Consider the following 20606-nt stretch of genomic DNA (forward strand, 5'->3'; position numbering starts at 1 on the left):
CGGGTTCGATTCCGGTCAAGGGCACATACCTTGGTTGCGGGCACATCCCCAGTGGGGAGTGTGCAAGAGGCAGCTGGTCGATGTTTCTCTCTCATCGACGTTTCTAACTCTATCCCTCTCAATTCCTCTGTGTAAAATCAATAAAGTATATATTTTTTTTAAAAAAATATGCATGCTGAAAGATCCCATTACTGGCAGAGAAAGAAACAGGAGAACAGAGAATCAACTCTATAATCAACTCTATAACCTGTATGTGCTTTCTACCCCACACACAATTACCAGGAACCATGAAGCTGCAGTGTGTTACTGTTCTGTCCTATCTTTCCCTCCTATTAGCAGAATAATAGATATAATTACTTATAAAAAGAGAAAACCACTAGATCTTTGCAAGTTTCTTTTATTAAACACTTATCCACATGTGTATCCAAAGAATGTTCCTCTTAATGTAAAAGAAAAATGTCATAACACTGACTGTATTGCTGCAGCTTCCCACTCCATATGCTCAAAACCACACTAGCCACACCTCTCCTTCCCAATCTTTTCCTCTCTCTTTCCTCATCTCAATCCTCCTTGGAGTGAAAAATCTGATTGTAATCTCAACTTCCCTTTTTTCCTCATTTCTTGCATTCTTGGCTACACCTTGTGACAGCTAACCTCTCAAATGTTTCTGGAACCCAAACACCCTCCACTTTCTTTTTTCTTTTTTTTTTCTTTTTAATGTATTTTATTGATTTTTTACAGAGAGGAAGGGAGAGGGATAGAGAGTTAGAAACATCAATGAAAGAGAGTCATTGATCAGCTGCCTCTTGCACAACCCCCACTGGGGATATGCCTGCAACCAAGGCACATGCCCTTGACTGGAATCAACCCTGGACCCTTGAGTCCGCAGGCCGACGCTCTATCCACTGAGCCAAACTGGTTTCAGCAACACCCCCCAATTTCTTAACTCACTGCCACCACCCTGACCAAGAATCCTTATTTATTTATTTACCTTTTTTGGAATAAAGAGTAATTACACATGATTAATAACTCAGAAACAATACAAAGATCTAGGGAAAAATAGAACCCCCTCTATCCTGTACCCTAGCTCACAGGTTGTCCCTCCCAGTTTCTTACAAGTTCCTCTGGAGGCAGTCCATCTTTTACACAAACAGCTACATACTGTGTATAAATTCTCCTCTCCTCCTTGCTAGCCCTCACTTGCCATTTTATCGGTGAGGTCTTTGAATGCCAGTACCTATAAATCTATTCAGTCTTTTTAATAGCTGTGCAGAATTTCATTTTATATCTCTATTGTAAATCATCTAGCTGTCCCCTATTGATTGACATTTAAGTTTGATGACATACTTTCGTAACTATAAATAATGCTGCAATAAACTTCCTTTTTCACAAATATGTGTGCACAAATATAAGTATACACATGTTATATAACATACTAGAGGCCCAGTGCATAACATTTGTGCACGGGGGAAGGGTCCTTCAGCCTTACCTGCACCTTCTCCAGTCCTGGAGCCCTGATACCTTAGGCCAACTCCCCATGGTTCTCTGATCTCTGCAGGCCCTGGCTGCTCCATGCCCACTGCCCAGAGTCTCTCAGCAGCCCAGAGGCCCTCAGCAGCTGGGGTGGAATGCTTGCCTTGTCACCATAGCGATGAAGCAAGCATTCTGCCAGGCCACTCATGCTGCCCGCTCTCAGCAGCTGCCCCCCTGGGACCTGGGAACTCTGGCAGACTGGGTGCCACCATCTTGTGGGTATGGGTGCGCCGTCTATGTGGTAGAGTGATGGTCAACTTGCATATTCCCTATTTATTAGGTAAGATATATGTGTGAAGATATAATAAGATCTACAAATGTATAATAATAATATACAAATATATTATTTTATATGTGTATAGTCTACATATTTATAAATTCCTAGAAAAGAAGTTTCCAGGACAAAGATATGCCCTTTCTTAAACAATATGTGAATATCCTATCGAATAAAAGAGTGATATGCAAATTAGCCATCACTCTGCTATACCCACCAGCCATGCTCACCATCTAATCAGAGCAAGTATGCAAATAAACCCAACCAAGATGGCTACAGCCACAGGGAGCAGAGGGTTCCCAGATTGGAGAGGGTGCAGGCTGGGCTGAGGGACAACCACCCTCCGCCCTGCCCCATGCACAAATTTCATGCACAGGGCCTCTAGTTGCCTTATAAAGAGGTTGTGCAACTAACACTTCAGCTATGAGAAAGGGCTGTGTAGGTTTTAAGAAATCTTTTTCCTATAGTTTAAAATACTACAGTATTGAATTTGAAAGTTAATATCTTTTATCAAGGGTAATTCTAAGGGCCAAGCTTATTATTCCATCCTGCTGGGATTACTGCATTATTAGAGGCCTGGTGCAAGAAATTCATACATGAGTAGGGTCCCTAGGCCAGGCTGATGATCAGGGCCAAACTGTGAGGCGACTGGTGGGGTGATCAGAGTCCTCCCACTGGCACCTGCCTTGGCTGGCCTCATGCCACCCACTTCTTGGCCCTGCCCCCTGCTGCCACCACTGATCACTTCCCTCTGTGGGCTACCATTGGGGTGATTGGGGGACCTGCTGGCACCTGCCTTGCTTGGCCTGGGGCCTGGGGGAAGCTCCTGCATTGAGCGTCTGCCCCCTGGTGGTCAGTGTGCATCATAGTGACACAGTTGTTCTGCCATTTGGTTGTTTTTCATGTTAGGCTTTTATTATATAGGATCATCATGGCCAGCCTACCAATCTGTGCATTTCCCTTCCCAGTGTGCCACATGCCACCTCTGAATCCACCCATCTTGCCAGTATTAAGCTCTGATCCTAGGTGTCAGGATGTTCAATGAAGAGTGTGAACCTGAGGTTGGCATACCTGAGGTTTGTATTCTACTTAAATGAGCACTGTCTCTCCTTGGCAGGCACCCCTCCCCATCTTGCTTTCAACTTTGGAGGCCTCAGCTCTCCCATCAATACAATAAAAATCCTTCGGAGCAATTTTTATGGTGATCCTGCCCCAGCTACCCTGGGAATATTTCACTCCACACTCTCTCATGAGTGTGTGATTAAAAACTCAGAAACAATACAAATATCTAGAGAAAAACAAGTGGGCATTGGGCCCACTTGTGTTTCCTCCTCCCAGGTCTCTGCACGTTCTCTTCCACCTGCTATTTTTATTTTTAATCTGAGGCTTTACATTTTTATTTTTCAATTATAGTTGCCAGAAAAGCTGTGGTACATGTATGTAATGGCCATAAAGAAGAATGAAATTTTAACTTGTATCACAGCTTGGATGGACCTAGAGGGTGAAATGTTAGGCAGAGAAAAACAAACATCATATGATTTTACTTATATGTACAATCTAAAGACCAAAAAGCAAACGAGCAAAAGAGATGCTGAGAGCAGACTGATGTTTGCCAGAGGGGAGGGGTGGAGAGGGGCTGGGTGTCCTCAGGCCCTATTACAGTGCTCAGTACATAGGATCCTATATAAATAGGATCTAAAATAAAGAGCTAATATGCTAATTAGAACTAACAAACAGTAGAGCAACCATCTGGACAACCATCTGGACGACCTTCCGGACGAAGCTGGGGCTGTGAGGGCTGAGCCCCTTGCGTGAATTTTGTGCACCCGGCCTCTAGTATTCTTAATATATGGCATTCAATGGGTGAATAAAATGCCTACTCAAATGCCCACGATTTAATCATTTAAATACAGGCTCACCTTTTTGACCTCATGATGTCTTCACAAGTGGTTCTATTTTAATAGTTATAACTCCTCTCCACTCTCCCAGTTCTCCTCCCAAAAGGCATGACTCTGGTCCTCCAACATCTCCTGGTCCCTCCTTCATCATGACTTTTGTTCATGGTGTTTCTTCTCTCTTTCTCTACCTGTTGCAAGTGTGTCTGTTCTTCAAGGTTTACTTCAAATAGCCTCTTCTTTATGGGCACTGTTTCAGATCACCCCTTATTTCTCTCCTTATAAAATGCTGACTTTTTTTCTTTTTTTCTTTTTTTCTTGCATTTTCTTTCATACTTTGTGACTTAGTTATTTCAGAGAATTTTTATTTCATAATATTATCCTGTCTTTTTGTCAACTCATTGATTGCCTTTCATAATCATTTCATATATCTTTTACATATCCATTTTATACATTTAAAAATATGTGATACATTGATAAGGTGTGGCTTTGTGTATATTTTTACTTTTATTTTAATCCTCACACAAGTATGTCTTTTTTATTGATTTTAGAGAGAGAGGAGAGAGGGAGAGAGATGAGATGAGAGAGAAAGAGAGAAAGAGAGAGTTTTATTTTTAAGTTCATCATATATAGCACATAAAAGTTTTACTGCAAATAGCAATGGTGGTAAATTAGTTTTAATACTCCTGATCTTCAGGTAATGTGAGGTTTTAATTTGGGATATAAAAATGTATATAATCCTCTTAATAACTGTGCTATTTTTTGTGTGTTGTGGCTTGTTTGCATGTTTATTTTATATTGTGATTTATAGTAATGATAGCAGTAATGGCTCTTGAGCACAGTAATAGAATTCCATGCATATATGTGTCTCCCAGAACATTATCTTAAGCACACTGATGTCTGAAGAGTATAAATGACCTACAGTGTTATGTTATTTCTGTTTTCAGGAAATTTACACTATAGATTGGAAATTTTGAAATTTCTTAGAACATTAACTTGAAATACTTTGTTGGAGAATAGCAGTGAGAAGATATTAATCTCTAGATTTTGAAACAGAGATAGGTGCTAAATCAGTCATGCATACTAATAGTTTGGATTTTAGACAAGAATGGATTCTTTTCTGGAACACTTTATTCCAGGGGTCCTCAAACTTTTTAAAGTGGGGGCCAGATCACGGTCCCTCAGAGAGCTAGAGGGCCGGACTATATGAACTACTAATTCCTACTGTAACACCTTGGCTGCGCTCACTGCCCAAAAAACCTGGCGGGCCGGATCAGACTCCTCTGCGGGCCGCATGTGGCCCACGGGCTGTAGTTTGAAGACCCCTGCTTTATTCTGATTATAAAGCAATACATAGCTACTTTAAGTCCACTGAAAAATGTGGAGAAGTTTTCGATGTTGCTATTTAGTAAAAGGAACTCTTAAGTTTATTTTGCCCTTTGCTTATCTAGAAAAATCAAAGGTGAGAGAGAATAATCACAAATTATGATTTTATGTAATCCCTATAAAACTTGAAATCTCACCCTAACCGGTTTGGCTCAGTGGATAGAGCATCGGCCTGAGGACTCAAGGGTCCCAGGTTCAATTCAGGTCAAAGGCATGTACTTTAATTATGGGCACATCCCCAGTAGGGAGTATGCAGGAGGCAGCTGATTGATGTTTCTTTCTCATCAATGTTTGTTCCTTTCTCACTGTAAAAAATATCAATAAATTATATTAAAAAAAAAAACTTGAAATCTCAATACTCAGAGATAACCACTAAAAAATTCTGGACTGAGGTTTGTAATATTTTTTTTTTAAACATGTATGAGTTTTCCCTAACAGAATCAAGATCACAATGAATTTTGTATTTTACTTTTAGCAATTGACATTTCACTTTTTGTACCACAAATATTTTAAAATGGTTTAATTCTACTCATCTTAACAAATAACCCACACTCTTCCATAAATATGTTAGGGTGAATGTCCATTTTTTTGTATTTATGTCAGTTTCATCTTTATTTCCTTGTTTCATTCCCCGCCCCCCTTTTCATTCACTTCAGAATTACCAGCAGCTCCTCAGTGAATGGTTTTTGTTAACAGATTGTATATTATTCATATTTATATATATATTTCAATTTACTTAAGCTGAAATAATACTTACCATTTCTTCCATCCTCTATCCCCTGCCTTTGACATCCATATTTTTCTGTGCTCTTATATTCTAACCCTATAGTTTTAACTGTGTATATACAGAAGTAAAGGCAAATTTTGGTAAGTTTTCATCACATGAGAATTGAACAGTTTTTTTGTAGCTTTTTATTTGACTTTTTTTTTTATTTAACAATGCCTTGTGAAAATTACATGGAGTATATTCTTAATTGCTTTCCGTCCATCCTTTGGATGTGCGGTATTTATATAACCAGTTCCCTGTTGCTCTGCATTCTGGTTCTCTTTAATGAACCTAGAGTTTTGACAGTATATCAGTAGAAGTGATGCACTACATCAAGTATAAATAATTGATTGTGTATCATTTTTTAATAAAAATAATAAATGAATGTATTTTTTTTTAAAATACGACTGAAATAATTTTGGTGCAAAACATTGGTCTTCCTTCTCATTCCTCTAAACTATTTTGCTCTATTTTCCTCAAGCCACTTTGATAGTTTTTCTTATTGGTTTAGCAAGTCTCTTTATATATTAAAGCTATAAATCCTTTCACTTACATTTTGGGCATCAGTTATTTCTTTGTGAAATGGTAGCTTCCTTTTCTTCTGCTTGATCCCTAATTTGCTGGTATTCAATAGCTGTTCTTTATCCTAATATACTTCTTCTCATTTCTTTCTGCAGGCAGATCCTTGCAGCAGCCAAAAGAGCTGACCAAGTGGGCCACTTTCTTTGGGTGGGCTCAGACAGCTGGGGATCCAAAATAAACCCACTGTACCAACACGAAGACATCGCGGAAGGAGCCATCACCATTCAGCCCAAGAGAGCAACCGTGGAAGGTAGGGTTATGTCAGTCTAAGAAACGCTCAGAAAGTGGTTGGTGCCATGTAGGGCATTTATATCTCTTTGAGAGTTTGGCATTTCTACAATTTATGTTCTCCTTTCATTTGAAAAGAAAATTTATTTCTAAAAGAAGACACTACAAAGAAAAGGAACTCTCCTCTGGTATCCTGCTTTGTGTTTCTTTCCTGAAGGGCCAGGTCTCCAAAGATTCCTTAAAACATGCTTTGCACATTAAAGAGAACTGTATCTTCTCACTCAAAAGAGATAAAATATTTGCATTTCTTGTCTCCATTCCAATCGAACTAATTATTCTCCCCAGATGACTGCTTGGTCTGTGTAGGCCTTTTAAAGACAGGCTGGGTTGTGGTTCTGTCACTCTGGCTTCTGTGTTATCTGGGGAGATAAAGATCCCACGCGTGCACTGGGAAGCTCTGAACTAATTTCATCTCCCCATACATGTCTGGGGAAGATTGCCTGTCTTACACCCCAGACCAACATTTGCAGATGGGCACAAGAATGCAAGACATTTTAAACTATCTCAGCTCCCTTTCACTCCAAAAACCTGAGTATCAGTGGTGTGCTTTGTTCTTTGCAGAACTGGTAAAACAGGATGAGGACAAAATCTTACCCTCAAAGCTTACAGACCTGAAGGAAGATATCAGAAAATAGTCATTGACTGTGAAGCATCCTGACACAATACAAAATAGAGGCCCCAGGGCACAATGCCAGTTCTGTGGAAGTTCCTCCAGGGCGGTGATGCTGTGGTTGGGGAAGACTCCCCAGAGGAGGGGAAACATAAGGGAACTTAGAACTCATCAGGCAGATAATGAGAAGAAGCCGCTGGAGAAGCTTCTACCCCTGGAGATAAGAACAGAGGAGTGAAGAAGCAGGGTACGCTGTGGCAATTGCAAATACTTCAATCTGCAGCGTGGTCCTCAAATTCTCCCAACTCTTTAAACATTTCCCCTTTGCAGGGCATTGGGAAAACTATTCCCTCTCCTAGAGTACTGGGTTATACACTGTTTGGCTAACAGACGCCTTTCTATCCTTTGGGTGTCAGCTCAGACATTAATTTTCCATGCAAGCGAGCTGTGACCATTCCACGCAGTCAAGTCTGTTGCTTCTACAGCATCGCACATACCTCCTACCATTGTAGAGCCTCTAAACTTGTGTCTATGTGGAAATGTATCTGTTATGCACCATGATACCCTCAGCTTCTAGATCTTGGACTGGATACGGCAGGTGCTCAAACAGCTTTTTAATTATTTCTGTGCCTGGGTAGGATGGAGGAATCACAGACCACCTGAGAAGCTGCACAAACATGGCTGAAGAGTAGGCCAGAGTTGTATTGTGAATGGTCTTGGAAACTACACTGTGAAATTTGTACTTCTTTTTTCTGAAAGTCTGAGCAGCATCTGTGGATATAAGTAGGATGTGATCAGAGGGTGTTACAAGGCTCACTCGGGTGACTGTGTGGAGGAATGACACGTCAGAGTTGGGTGAGAATTTAAACAAAGCAACAGATTAAAATGCCTCTGCTGAGTTCCTCTCTTCCTGAGCTGTAGATGCCACACAGACAACAATGTCCAACTCCATGATTACTGGCCCCCGCTTTAAATATTCTAGGAAATTAGCCGAAACCAGTTTGATCAGTGGATAGAGCATTGGTCTGCAGACTGAAAGGTCCCAGGTTCGATTCCGGTCAAGGGCATGTACCTTGGTTGCTGGCACATCCCCAGTGGGGGATGGGCAGGAGGCAGCTGATCAATGATTCTCATCGATGTTTTTAACTCTCTATCCCTCTCTCTTCCTCTCTGTAAAAAAAATCAATAAAATATATTTAAAAATAAATAAAAATAAATATTTTAGGAAATTAGTATCTCAAGTTCTATATATTTTCAAAACAAAATACATTTTCCTTGTATACTTAGGGATATACAAAGTTATTCAGTCAGATACAAAACTGCATCATGAATCTGCACGCCCCCCAAAATGTGGTCCCAAACATTGATATGGGAGAGAAATGTTGCTATCAATAAAAATATCAGAATGTATTGAATCAGTAAATCTTCATTCAAAACTTTCCACCCCTACCCAGATAAAATAATGATGATTTTCACCTGGCTGTTTATAAATGCCATGACTTCTACCTACCCATATTTTCTTCTGTATTGCTACAAAGATTTTTTCACTGACACAGAAAATGGAATATCTAGATGGTTACTATGCATTCACAGTGTCACGCTCCTAAGGAAGTGAAAAAAAATGCACTCAATTACACAAATTTTTAAAAAAATATATTTTATTGATTTTTTTACAGAGAGGAAGGGAGAGAGATAGAGAGCTGGAAATGTCGATGAGAGAGAAACATCGACCAGCTGCCTCTTGCACACCCCCTACCAGGGATGTGCCCGCAACCAATGTACATGCCCTTGCCCGGAATCGAACCTGGGACCTTTCAGTCTGCAGACCGATGCTCTACCACTGAGCCAAACCGGCTTTGGCTAATTACACAAATATTTTAACAAAGCTGTGGAATATATCAAACAAAACTGAGTGGAGCACACTGTATATGGACAAGTAAGTCTTTCCCTCTTGTCTATTTTTCCCTGTTTCCCTTTTTTTGTGGATGCTTCATATTGAATTCTAATGGGGTGGAACATCACCCAAATGCTCATAATATTGCTACATCCTTTTTTCTTCGTGGTTTGTAATGCTGGGTCGTCAAATGTGACTAGAAAACAAGCCAATCAATAATCAACAGTTGTTCGCTGTAGATCCATATTTTGAACATGTTCTGCAAACATCGGATTTTTTGACTGGTCTTTTCCGTATCTGCATGAATAATTAACGATAAATTGCCTTGGGCCAAAGTGCTAGCAACTATATTGCCTTTGTGAGACTAGTGTTCACCTTCTTTTATCTCCTATCCGTGTTTGTTCTTCATTTGTAGGAAAAAAGGGCCTTCCTGTTTGCTCGCCAAGGGTGTCGTTTATTCCCGCTTTCAGTTTAAGGAGGACAGGAACTGTGCCCAGAAAGGTCAGCTGTGGCTCTGTTGGCTGCCCGGCGTGCAGGGATCTCAGAATGTCTCCAGAACTTGGCAGATCTCCTCCAGCTCCTAAGCCAAAACAATTCTGTCATTTTTAGTGTCTCTGCATTGTCTGATGAGCCAAGAGATCGCTGGCATATTCCTCTCTTCTGTTGCCCCATTACCTAGGACTCTCCTTATCCTCTCCAGCCCCCAGCGAGTCCACAGAGCCAGACATGCCCAAGTTGCCATTAACTCTTTGTCCTCCAAAGCACTCGGCTTCTCCGAGAGTAGTGTCTTAGGCATTTTCTAATGACGTCCAGAAAGGATGACAGGCCAGTGTCTTTTCATCCATGCCGTAATCACTCACATTAGGGAGTTAGGATCATGAAGGGCAAGTTTTCAAAGCGGACCCTGATGGCTCTGTCGATTGGTGATGATTTTTAAATGGGTCCCTGGAGCAGCTTAGTTCCTGAACTAAGTCTGGGATATATATGTGGGCAAAGACAAAAAATGCTCTGACCTGACATACAAAGATTGGTTAGTGCATGCTTTTTAACTCAAGATTGACATGAATGCTTTCTTCATTTCATACTAAAACCAGCAAGATTAAAGCTATGAAGAACTGAGCCGAAACATTGCTGACTGCAATGTAGATATGTCCTACTTTAGCCTTCTGTGGTTACCTGGGATGTTCCTCATGTGTCTTAAGGTTTTGTTAGATGAATGGGAGAAAAACGCCAAGAAATGCATGATTGCCTTGAATCATAATACTGTTGCTAAGCAATGCCTTTTAGACCTGCTGCCTTGTTTAATGAGAGAGCTATTAGAAGACTGCCTATTCCCTGTCATGACAGTTTCAGTTATTGGGTCTTTCATAAGTGCTTATAAGCTCTATCTGGGTATTGGGCATGGATTTAAGCACTAAGATGTAGCAGGTGGCAATCTAGACCCACGTCCTGCCTTCATGAAGTTGCTGTCTTACTATGGAAGTGGCAGGTGATTAAAAAAAAAAAAAGACTATAAATAAGGTAATTACTCTGAGGTACATTCTCTTAAAGACCAGCTTGTCAGTTATGGACATGCCCAGGAAGAGGAAGAGGGGCCAGGCAGCCAGGATGCACTGTGGGTCCAGAGAAGACTGGGAGGGTGGGATGCAGGCCACTAGCTCAGCCTCTGTAGCTGGTTCTGGGTTCCAGGCACATACTCCTATCAGATCTTTCCCTACCTGAGTCTACCAAGGTTTCCCGTTTTCCTTTTTCTTACTGATCTGGAAAATAAACAATTTTCTTCAAGATATATAAAAGTCAATCTTTTCAAAAGACTTTTAGCCTTTCCCAGAGTTTGTTTACTCTGCTGCACCAGTCTAATTGCTCCCTCAGTCCAAAATGTGCTACATGCCCCATTTACAGCATACTCACTTGTGCAGGCAGCACTCAGTGGATTCTGAACCTTGAGGGCAGTGCCTGCAGCCTGTGGCTTCCCTCTGATTTTCCATCTTTGATCGCACAGCCTTGGTATTCACTAGAGGATCTAGCATGGAGTAGGTTTTTGAAAAGAGACATTTATCTTTTCTGTCTATTATATCTGAATATGGAAAAGACTGCATGTTTGTATGAATTTGAAATTTTCTCAGGATGAGGACATATTTATCCAAAATGGTTTGTCTCTATGACATTTTGTTCTAAGAAATTTAGTAGAAAGATGCACTTGACCCTCCAATTCAGGTTGTCTCCTGAAATTTCAGATGTGGGTTCATACACTTTTTCTTCTGCTCTCCACTTTCTTTGCAATTTTTGAGGAACTTCCTATACAGGCCTGGCACAATGCCTCAATTAGGTGACTTGTTAAATGCTACAAACATAGAAAGCAGAAAGTGCGGCTAAGGCTGCCTCCGTTTGCCTTAGGCATGTTGCTATACTGTGTCTATGAATAGAATGGACTGAAGAAGGGAGGGTGGGCAGATCAGAGGCATGAGAATATCTGTGTGAAGAATTGAATTATAGCATCTTATCTTTAATCTTGTGGTATTTTTAAACTTGCAATTATGGGCCTTGAGCAATATAGTGGTAAGAAGTATGAAGATAAATCTACAAGCTAGATCAGCGTTTTTCAACCGCTGTTCCGCGGCACACTAGTGTGCCGCGAGATGTTGCCTGGTGTGCCGTAGGTGCAGACAAGACAAGAATTTTATAATTTTTCACTATTTTGTTTACTTACTATTTCATAATAAAGTAATTATAAAATACTTTCTTTGTATTTATTTGATTCCTATTCAAGAGAATTACTTTATATATAGTCAATATAGGCACAGAGTTAAATTTTTTAACATTTTCTAATGGTGGTGTGCCTCGTGATTTTTTTCATGAAACAAGTGTGCCTTTGCCCAAAAAAGGTTGAAAAACACTGAGCTAGATATCTAAGGAGATCTGAGAATAATTAAGTTGGAGTTGCTTTCTATGTATACCGTCCCAGATTTTGAGCCATAAGTGGTCTCTTATTTCATAGGATAGCTGCTATGATTTCACTTAACTGGCCACCAATCATTTTCCAACCAGCAAAGATATAAACCAACAAGAAAATATATGTTCTGTTTTCAAGGTACTGTCTGATGCCCTAGTTCATTGAACACTCACAGGTAATAGCATAATCTCTAGAACATCCCACCTACTTGAATTTTTGGCTATTTTTAATTCTAATCTATTTATTCTAGTGATATGTACATATACCCATAATTGCGGTGGGTGCTTCTCCTTTTTCTGCGTCCTGCATGGAAAGGGAGAAGGACAGGTTTCTGAGTGGAGGAGTTGGGGATTAAGAAATAAAAGAAAGAGACAAGAGGCAAAAATAGATTCATCAAGCTGGGTGCCTGGTGGATGCTGTCACTCTGATGGAGGGACAGTCAACACCCACCACAGACAACACAGCGCATTTATTGATTTCCAGAGGGGGGTTTAAGGTCAAAGAAATTTTGGGTGTGCCCAGGTCCTATTCATTCCCTCATTCCTTGATTTAGCATATCAAGACCTGGGTAAGTCAAGGTCCTATTTGTTTCTCATTCCAAGCACATGGATAAAGATAAGAAATCAGTACTGATAACAATCTCCAACATTTTGGGAAGCTGTTTCCGGGGGACGGCCACGCTAGTCACCTTGGACCCAGCTGACATTAATTTAAAGGTCATCCATGTGCATTCCCAATGCGCCCTCTACACATAATTACTTAATGCAATTAAAATTTAGATAAGCCAATGAAACAAGTGGAAAGAGAAAGAGAGAGATGCTATTTAAAAAAATCAATTTGAATACTTCAAAAATACTTAGTAAAACTTAGTCACTATTAGTTGTGGGCAAGACAATAGCAAATTAATTTTTTTTAAATATATTTTATTGATTTTTTTTTGCCCCCCTCTCTTCCTCCCACACATACCCTCCCTCCCCAGAGTTTTATGTCCATTGGTTGTACTTATATGCATGTATACAAGTCCTTCGGTTGATCTATTATCTCCCCCAGAGCTTCCTCCCCTCCCCACTGTAATTTGACAGTCTGCTTGTTGCTTTACTGTCTCTATCAGTTTATAATGTTCTTTATTATCCACAAATGAGTGAGGTCATGTGGTGTTTCCCTTTCATTGACTGGCTTATTTCACTCAGCATGATGTTCTCCAATTCCATCCAGGTTGCTGCAAATGATGAGAATTCCTTCTTTTTTATGGCAGCATAGTATTCCATTGTGTAGATGTACCATAGTTTTTGGATCCAATCATCTGCTGACGGGCACCTAGGCTGTTTCCAAATTCTGGCTATTATAGATTGTGCTGCTATGAACATAGGGGTGCATATATCCTTTCTGATTGGTGTTTCTAGTTTCTTGGGATATATTCCTAGGAGTTAAATTACCGGGTCAAATGGGAGTTCCATTTTCAGTTTTTTGAGGAAACTCCACACTGTTCTCCACAGTGGTTGCACCAGTCTGCATTCCCACCAGCAGTGCACGAGGGTTCCTTTTTCTCCACAACCTCGCCAACACTTGTCGTTTGTTGATTTGTTGATGTTGGCCATTCTGACAAGTGTGAGATGGTACTGCATTGTTGTTTTGATTTGCATCTCTCGGACAATTAGTGACTTAGAGCATGTTTTCATGTGCCTTTTGACCTTCCTTCTGTCTTCTTTTGAAAATATTCTATTTAGGTCTATTACCCATTTTTTAATTGGATCATTCATCTTCCTTTTATTTAGTTGTATAAGCTGTCTGTAAATGTTGGAGATTAAGCCTTTTTCAGTGGTATTATTTGCAAATATGTTCTCCCACACCGTGGGCTTTCTTGTTGTTTTGTTGATGGTTTCTTTTGCTGTAAAAAAAGCTTTTTATTTTGATGTAGTCCCGACAATAGCAAATCTAAAGGGAAATAATAAATACTATGAAAATATTGTACTTAGATAACTGTGCAACTACCTTAAGTTTTCATTTCACTTTAAATACCACAAGAGTGAATTTTATTATAGTTGATTTATTTTTCCACAATCATGACAGGGAGGCCAATCAGGTGATGTATTAATCATGAGAAATACCTTGATCCTGCATCAGAAGATTGGCGAGTAATTGAATGTATGTTTATATTTTGAATTAAAACATTTAATGATATTAAGTATTTTTAATGATTCATTGCTAAGATAGACATTTTTTTATTAAATGATAATTTTTTAATTATAAGGTTTCCAATGTACTTTCATGTGGGCTTGCCTTTCTAGGACTTAATTTTCTTATCTGTAATGAAAGATTTCCACCAAATTACCCCTAAGGACCCTCCTAGGAAGAACATTCTTAGGCTGATTATCATTTCTGCCTACCCAGCACCCATTCCCTCTTCTTGCTATAGCCTCACATCTTCACCTTGGGATCTCCACACTCTACTGTCAGCACTTGAGGTTCAGATGGGACTCATTCAGATCTGTGGCTCTGGGAGCAGGGACTGAACTCCTCTTGTATTACACCCCTGGCCACCATAAAGATTGTTTTGGAGCAACCCATGGCAGACTATTTTACTAAAACTTTTGAGAAATATGTGTGATATTTCTCCCCTCCCTTCCCCTCTACTCCCCTCCCCTCCGTTGCATAGAGAGAGCCTGTATGAATACATCAAAGACTTGAATGCTAGAGAGAAAGGCATCAAATCCAAAGGCATCACTGGGGTCCCTGAACCATAAGGCTGGATCTGGACTTCTCTTCTTTATAAACTGTCAGACTCCTGTTGTTTGTATACGGTCCTTCAGAGTGAGCTTCTATCCCATGCATCTCAACTGACTTAACAAATATGGCCCACTATTGGACAGCCCTATTCTAAGTATTTCGTTCTTCCCTTTATCCTTTCTGAGTTCTATCCTTTCCAAGTGCTATTTACCTCACAAAGATATTCCCCTCTTGCTTTTCCTCCCTTCTGTGTCCTTCTCTCATGAAAACTATGCATCCTCCAGACCCAACCATACACCTCATGTGATGCGTTCTTCCCCTCATCACCTCAGCCTTGTTCCTGATCTCACCCTCTCAGGCATACCGTGTCCATTCTGCTTATGGAGCATTTTCATGTACACTCACTCTATTTCTCTACTAGGGAAACACTAACTAGAATCTACATTATGCATTGAAATATAGCTGGGCAATGCTAATGAAGAGTCCCATCACCCTCCATAAAGCCAGTTGTTTGAGGATTGAGCAGACTCTTGAGAAAGAATTTCTAAAGGAAGAATGGTAAAAGGATCTTGACCCAGTAGGAATGTCTTCATTGTCAGAAGGAAGACACAAACTTCCTTCTTCCCAGGCCAATTCCCACTGAATTTACACATGAATTCCACAGGTGACACAGACTTTTCACAAAAGTAGATCTCAGTCCGAATAGATTAAGCTATACTGTGGTAACAAATAAGCTCTCAACAAACCACTATTGCCCCCCATGTAACGTAGGCTGTAGCTCCAGGAGTCATTCCTGGGCAGTGGGCCTCCATGTATGTGCTCAGCCTTCTAGGCTATGTCTATGTTATGCCACCTCAGTATCAGGACTTTCTGCACAACATTGCCCAAAAGGAAGAGAGTGGCATACCCGTGTGCAATCCTTAAATGCTTTTATCTGTGAGGGATGCACATCATTTCTCCTCTCACTTTACTGGCCAAGGCTAATCAAAGCGAGATTTCTCTGTCAGGGCATTTGTGCCTGGAAATGAAGCAGATGTGAATACTGGTGAACCCAGTTTCATGTCCACCTCAGGCTCCAGTTGACTAAACACTTGGTCAGCTCTGAGGACACTAACAACAATGCTTTAGACTTGCTAACAGCTCAACATATGAAGAGTGGCATTCTCCCCTCTTTTGCCCCAGACCTCTGGACAGCTTTGAGCAGAGCCCAGGCAACAATGTAGAGCGGGGGGGGGGGGGGGGGCAGTTTCAGTAGAAAACATGGTGCTAGGCAAAGCCATGGCCATGCCACTGTGCCCAGAAAATGCCCAGAGGAATATAGCAATGCCTAGAAACAGGAAGCAAGGCAGTAGGCTTGCTCCTGAGAACATGTGTGACACCCTTAAGGAGACATTAGCATGAGCCACATGGAAAGTGCCTGTGGGGCTTGGCAGGACATTTTTATTCCTATATGCTAGAAGCGAGGAACCATCCCAGCTACTTCTATGAAAATGCAAACTGGTCACTTGTGACCGACACTCCTGACTGGTCACCAAAGCAGCTGTTCTCTTCCCCTTCTTGGCTAGCAGAAGCCACCACCTGTGAAGGCATAAAATGTCAACTGCTCAGCTAGCCCAACTTCCCTGACTTCAACCAAACCACTAGGGCCCTTCAGGACAGTTTCTGAACGATTTTCTTGGAAGTACTTTTCTTGCTTTAAAAAAAAAAAAAAAGGAAAATTGCTGGATTACCGGAGCAATGACATAACCTTTTTTTCCGAATCCAGGATCCTTTAGAAGTAAAAGGGGGCATGAATTGTGGTTATCACAGGCAAACCAGGGCACATGGCCACCCTTGCCACCAGGAGGAAAACCCCTATCCTCTTTCATATTTTTGTCATGTTTGCTCGGAGGACAGAACTCTCAGAGCTGCTGCAGTCTTCTAATGATCAAGGAAGGGATGCCAACCCCAGCGGAGAGCAGAGAAGAAAGGTGGAGGGAGCCAGGGCCCATAATGATTGGCTTACAGTGTTGAATGGATCCTTGAATCATCCATCTCAGGATTTCTCTTATGTGAGAAAAATTACTCTTTTGTCTTTAAAAAAAAATATGGAACACTTCATGAATTTGTGTGTCATCCTTGTGCAGGGGCCATGCTAATCTTCTCTGTATCGTTCCAAGCTTAGTACGTGTGCTGATGAAGTGAGCACTGCTCTGTATCTTTAAGCCACTTTTCAGTCAGATGTTTTGTCAGATGCCCCCTAAGATGTCCTGACTGGCACATCTACCTTGGCCACTCCTGTGTATCCAGCACCTGAAGAATGCCTGTAAAATAATAGTCTCAAAAATATTTGTTAAATAAATGGATTTTACAAAATAGTGCTCTTTTTTTTAAGACTTTATTTTTTTAATTAATTTTTTAATTTTTTAAAAATATTTTATTGATCTTTTACAGAGAGGAAGAGAGAGATAGAGAGTTAGAAACGTCGATGAGAGAGAAACATCAACCAGCTGCCTCTTGCACACTCCTTACCGGGGATGTGCCTGCAACCAAGGTACATGCCCTTGACCTGTATGGAACCTGGGACCTTTCAGTCTGCAGACCGATGCTCTACCACTGAGCCAAACTGGTTTGGGCAAGACTTTATTTTTTAGAGCCACTTGAGATTTACAATAAAACTGAGAGGGAGGTACAGAGATTCCCCACATGCTCCCTGTTTCCACATACACATGTACATGCATAGCATCTCTTATTATCAGCATTACTCACTTGTGTGTGTGTGTGTGTGTGTGTGTGTGTGTGTGTGTTTCACAATCCTACATTGACACATATTAACTACCCAAAGTTCATAGTTTACGTTAGGGTTCACTCTAAGTATACGTTCTTTGGGTTTGGACAAATGTACATATTCATCATTAAAAAGATCAGACAGAGTATGTTCACTGCCCTACAAGTCCTCTCTGTTCTGCCTGTGTTCTTCTCCACCACTGCCCTCCTGCCGTAACTACCCCCAGCCCAGCAACCAAAGAACTTTTTACAGTTTCCATAGTTTTGCTTTTTCCAGAATGTCATGTCATTGGAATCATGCAGTATGCACTCCTGTCAGACTGACTTCTTTCACTTAGTAGTAATATGCATTTCAGTTTCCTCCATGCCAGGATGTAGCACAGTCTACTGATTCATTCACTACTGAAGAACATCTTGGTTGCTTGCAAGTTTTGACAATTACTAATAAAGCAGCTATAAACACAAGTGTGCAGTGTGTTGTATGGACATAGGTCTCAATCTCTTTGGGTAAATCCTATGAAAAACAATTTTATTGGATCTTGTGATAAGTTTAGTTGTGTAAGAAACTGCCAAACTGTCACCCCAAGTGGCCGTGTCATTTTATTCCCTCCAGCAATGAATGAGACTTCTGGTTGCTCTGCACACTCACCAACATTTGGTGTGGTCATTGTTCTAGATTTTTGCCGTTCTAATAGTTGTATCTCACTGTCGTTTTAATTTGAATTTCCCTGTTTACATATGATGTGAAATATCTTTTCAAGTGCTTATTTATTATCGGTATATATTATTGGATGAAGTGGCTGTTAAGATCTTTGGCCCATTTTATGAATCAGGTTGTCTGTTTTTGTTGTTGTTATTCTAAAACTTCTTTGTACAATTTGGGTAACAGTCATTTATCAGATGTTTCTTTTGCAAATATTTTCCCATAGTCTGTGTCTTGTCTGCTAATTCTCTTAATATTTCTTTTCACAGATCAGAACTATTTAATTGCAGTGAACTTAAGCTTACCAAATATTTATGTCATGGATTGTACCTTTGGTGTTCTATTTAAAATAGCATAATTTTACTTATGTCATCTGGATTTCCACTTATGTTATCTTCTAGAAGTTGTATAGGTTATGTTTACATTTAGGTTTATGATCTATTTGTGAAGCGTCTGTGTCTAGATTCATTTTCTTTACATGTAGATGTCCAGCTATTCCAGCATCATTTGTTGAAGAGATCGTCTTTGCTCTCTTGTATTGCCTTTGCTTCTTTGTCAAAGATCAGTTGACATATTAATGAGGGTCTGTTTCTTGGCCCTCTATTCTGTTCCATTGATTTATTTGTTTATTATTTCTCAGATAACTGCATTGTCTTCATTACCATAGTTTTATAGTAATTATTTTTTTGTGTGTGTGGTCATAGCTGTTTTATTATTTATTTATGTTTTGCTCAATCCCTCCTCATAACCACAGGAATCCCCTAAACTCCCTTCCACAACTGTCATCCTGTTCTCTTCTGTGAGTCTGTCTGTTTTGCTTGTTAGTTCATTGTGTTCATTGGATTCCACATATGAGAAAATCATATGGTGCTTGTCTTTCTGAGACTGGCTTACTTCACTGTGCTCTCTAGGTCCATCCATGCTGTCCCAAAGGGTAGGATTTCCTTCCTTTTATGGCCAAGTGGTATTCCATTGTGCAAATGTACCACAGATTTTTAGGCACTCATCTACTGATGGACACTTGGGCTGTTTCTAAATCTTGACTATTGTACATGATGCTGCAATGAACATAGGGTGAATATAATCTTTCTTATAATTTGTGTTTCAGCTTTCTTCAGGTAAATTCCCAGAAATGGAATTGCTGGGTCATAAGGCAGTTCCATTTTTAATTGTAGAAAACAGTGTGGAGTTTTACAGTAATTCTTAACGTTAGGTAGCATCAGTCCTCCAACTTGTATTTCTCCTTTAATATTGTATTGGCTCTTCTGAATCTTTTGCTTCTCTGTATAAACCTTAGAATAAGTTTGTTAATATCTATAAAATAACTTGTGGGAATTTTGTTTGCAGTTACATTGTATCTTTAGATCAAGTTGAGAAAACTATCATCTTGACAATATTGAATCTTCCTCTTCATGATTATTGGCTATCTCTCCATTTACTTAGTTGTTCTTTGATTTCATTCATCAAAATTTTGTAGTTTTCTTTAAATAGATATTTTATATATTTTGCTAGTTACATACCTAAGTATTTCATTTTTGGGGTGCTAATACATGTTATTGTGTTTTTAATTTCAAATTCCACTTGTTCCTTATTGTTACATAGTAAAGCAATTGGCTTCTGGATACTTACTTTGTACCCTATAACTTTGTTATGATTGCTTATTAGTTGCAGGGGTTTCTGCATTTTGTTTTGTTTTTATTTTTGGTTGATTTGTTTTTCTGCATAGAAGATCATGCCATCTGAGGACAGGACCATTTACTGTTTTTCCCCCAACCTATATAACTTGTACTTACTTTCTGTTGCTGTTGTTGCCTTACTGCATTAGCAAGGACTTTTACTGTAATGCTGAAAAGGAGTGGTGAGAGGAAACATCCTAAAGGAAAGCTCTCAGTTTCTCACTATTAAGTAGAATGTTAGCTGTTGGGTTTTCTTGTAGATAGATGCTTTTTGAAAAACAAATGTAGGCTATTGGGTAAGTCAGATTACCATAGAATGAAAATTCAGGTAGTCTCAAGAAAGATGTTTACCTTCACACTGTATGCCTGTATTTAACACCACATGTGCTACTTTGTTAAAATTTTACTAAAACTTAAGCCATTTCATAATCCTTTTTTTATACGAATTATAAATTATATAAAATATTCAAGTAAAGATTGTTTTTGAAGGAAAAATATAAGCTAGGGAATGCTCTTACAATTGTAAAGTCAGTATAGCTTGTGGTTCATTGAT

The 20606-nt window shown here is 39.8% G+C and overlaps 1 protein-coding gene across 8 annotated transcripts in view; it reads left to right on the forward strand.

Moving 5' to 3' along the window:
* GRM7 (glutamate metabotropic receptor 7) overlaps nt 1–20606 on the forward strand; it is a 732546-nt gene that overhangs the window by 365648 nt on the left and 346292 nt on the right. For all 8 annotated transcript variants that reach the window (XR_014796613.1, XR_014796614.1, XM_084901928.1 and 5 more), the window contains exon 4: nt 6532–6686. Coding sequence is in view for 6 of the 8 variants with exons in the window: in XM_084901928.1 (XP_084758054.1) it covers nt 6532–6686 (155 nt within the window). In the remaining 2 variants the exon portion in view is untranslated. The remainder of the gene's footprint in view (nt 1–6531; nt 6687–20606) is intronic.

Source organism: Pipistrellus hanaki (assembly GCF_964339955.1).
Source record: "Pipistrellus hanaki genome assembly, chromosome: 13".
Taxonomy (NCBI): domain Eukaryota; kingdom Metazoa; phylum Chordata; class Mammalia; order Chiroptera; family Vespertilionidae; genus Pipistrellus; species Pipistrellus hanaki.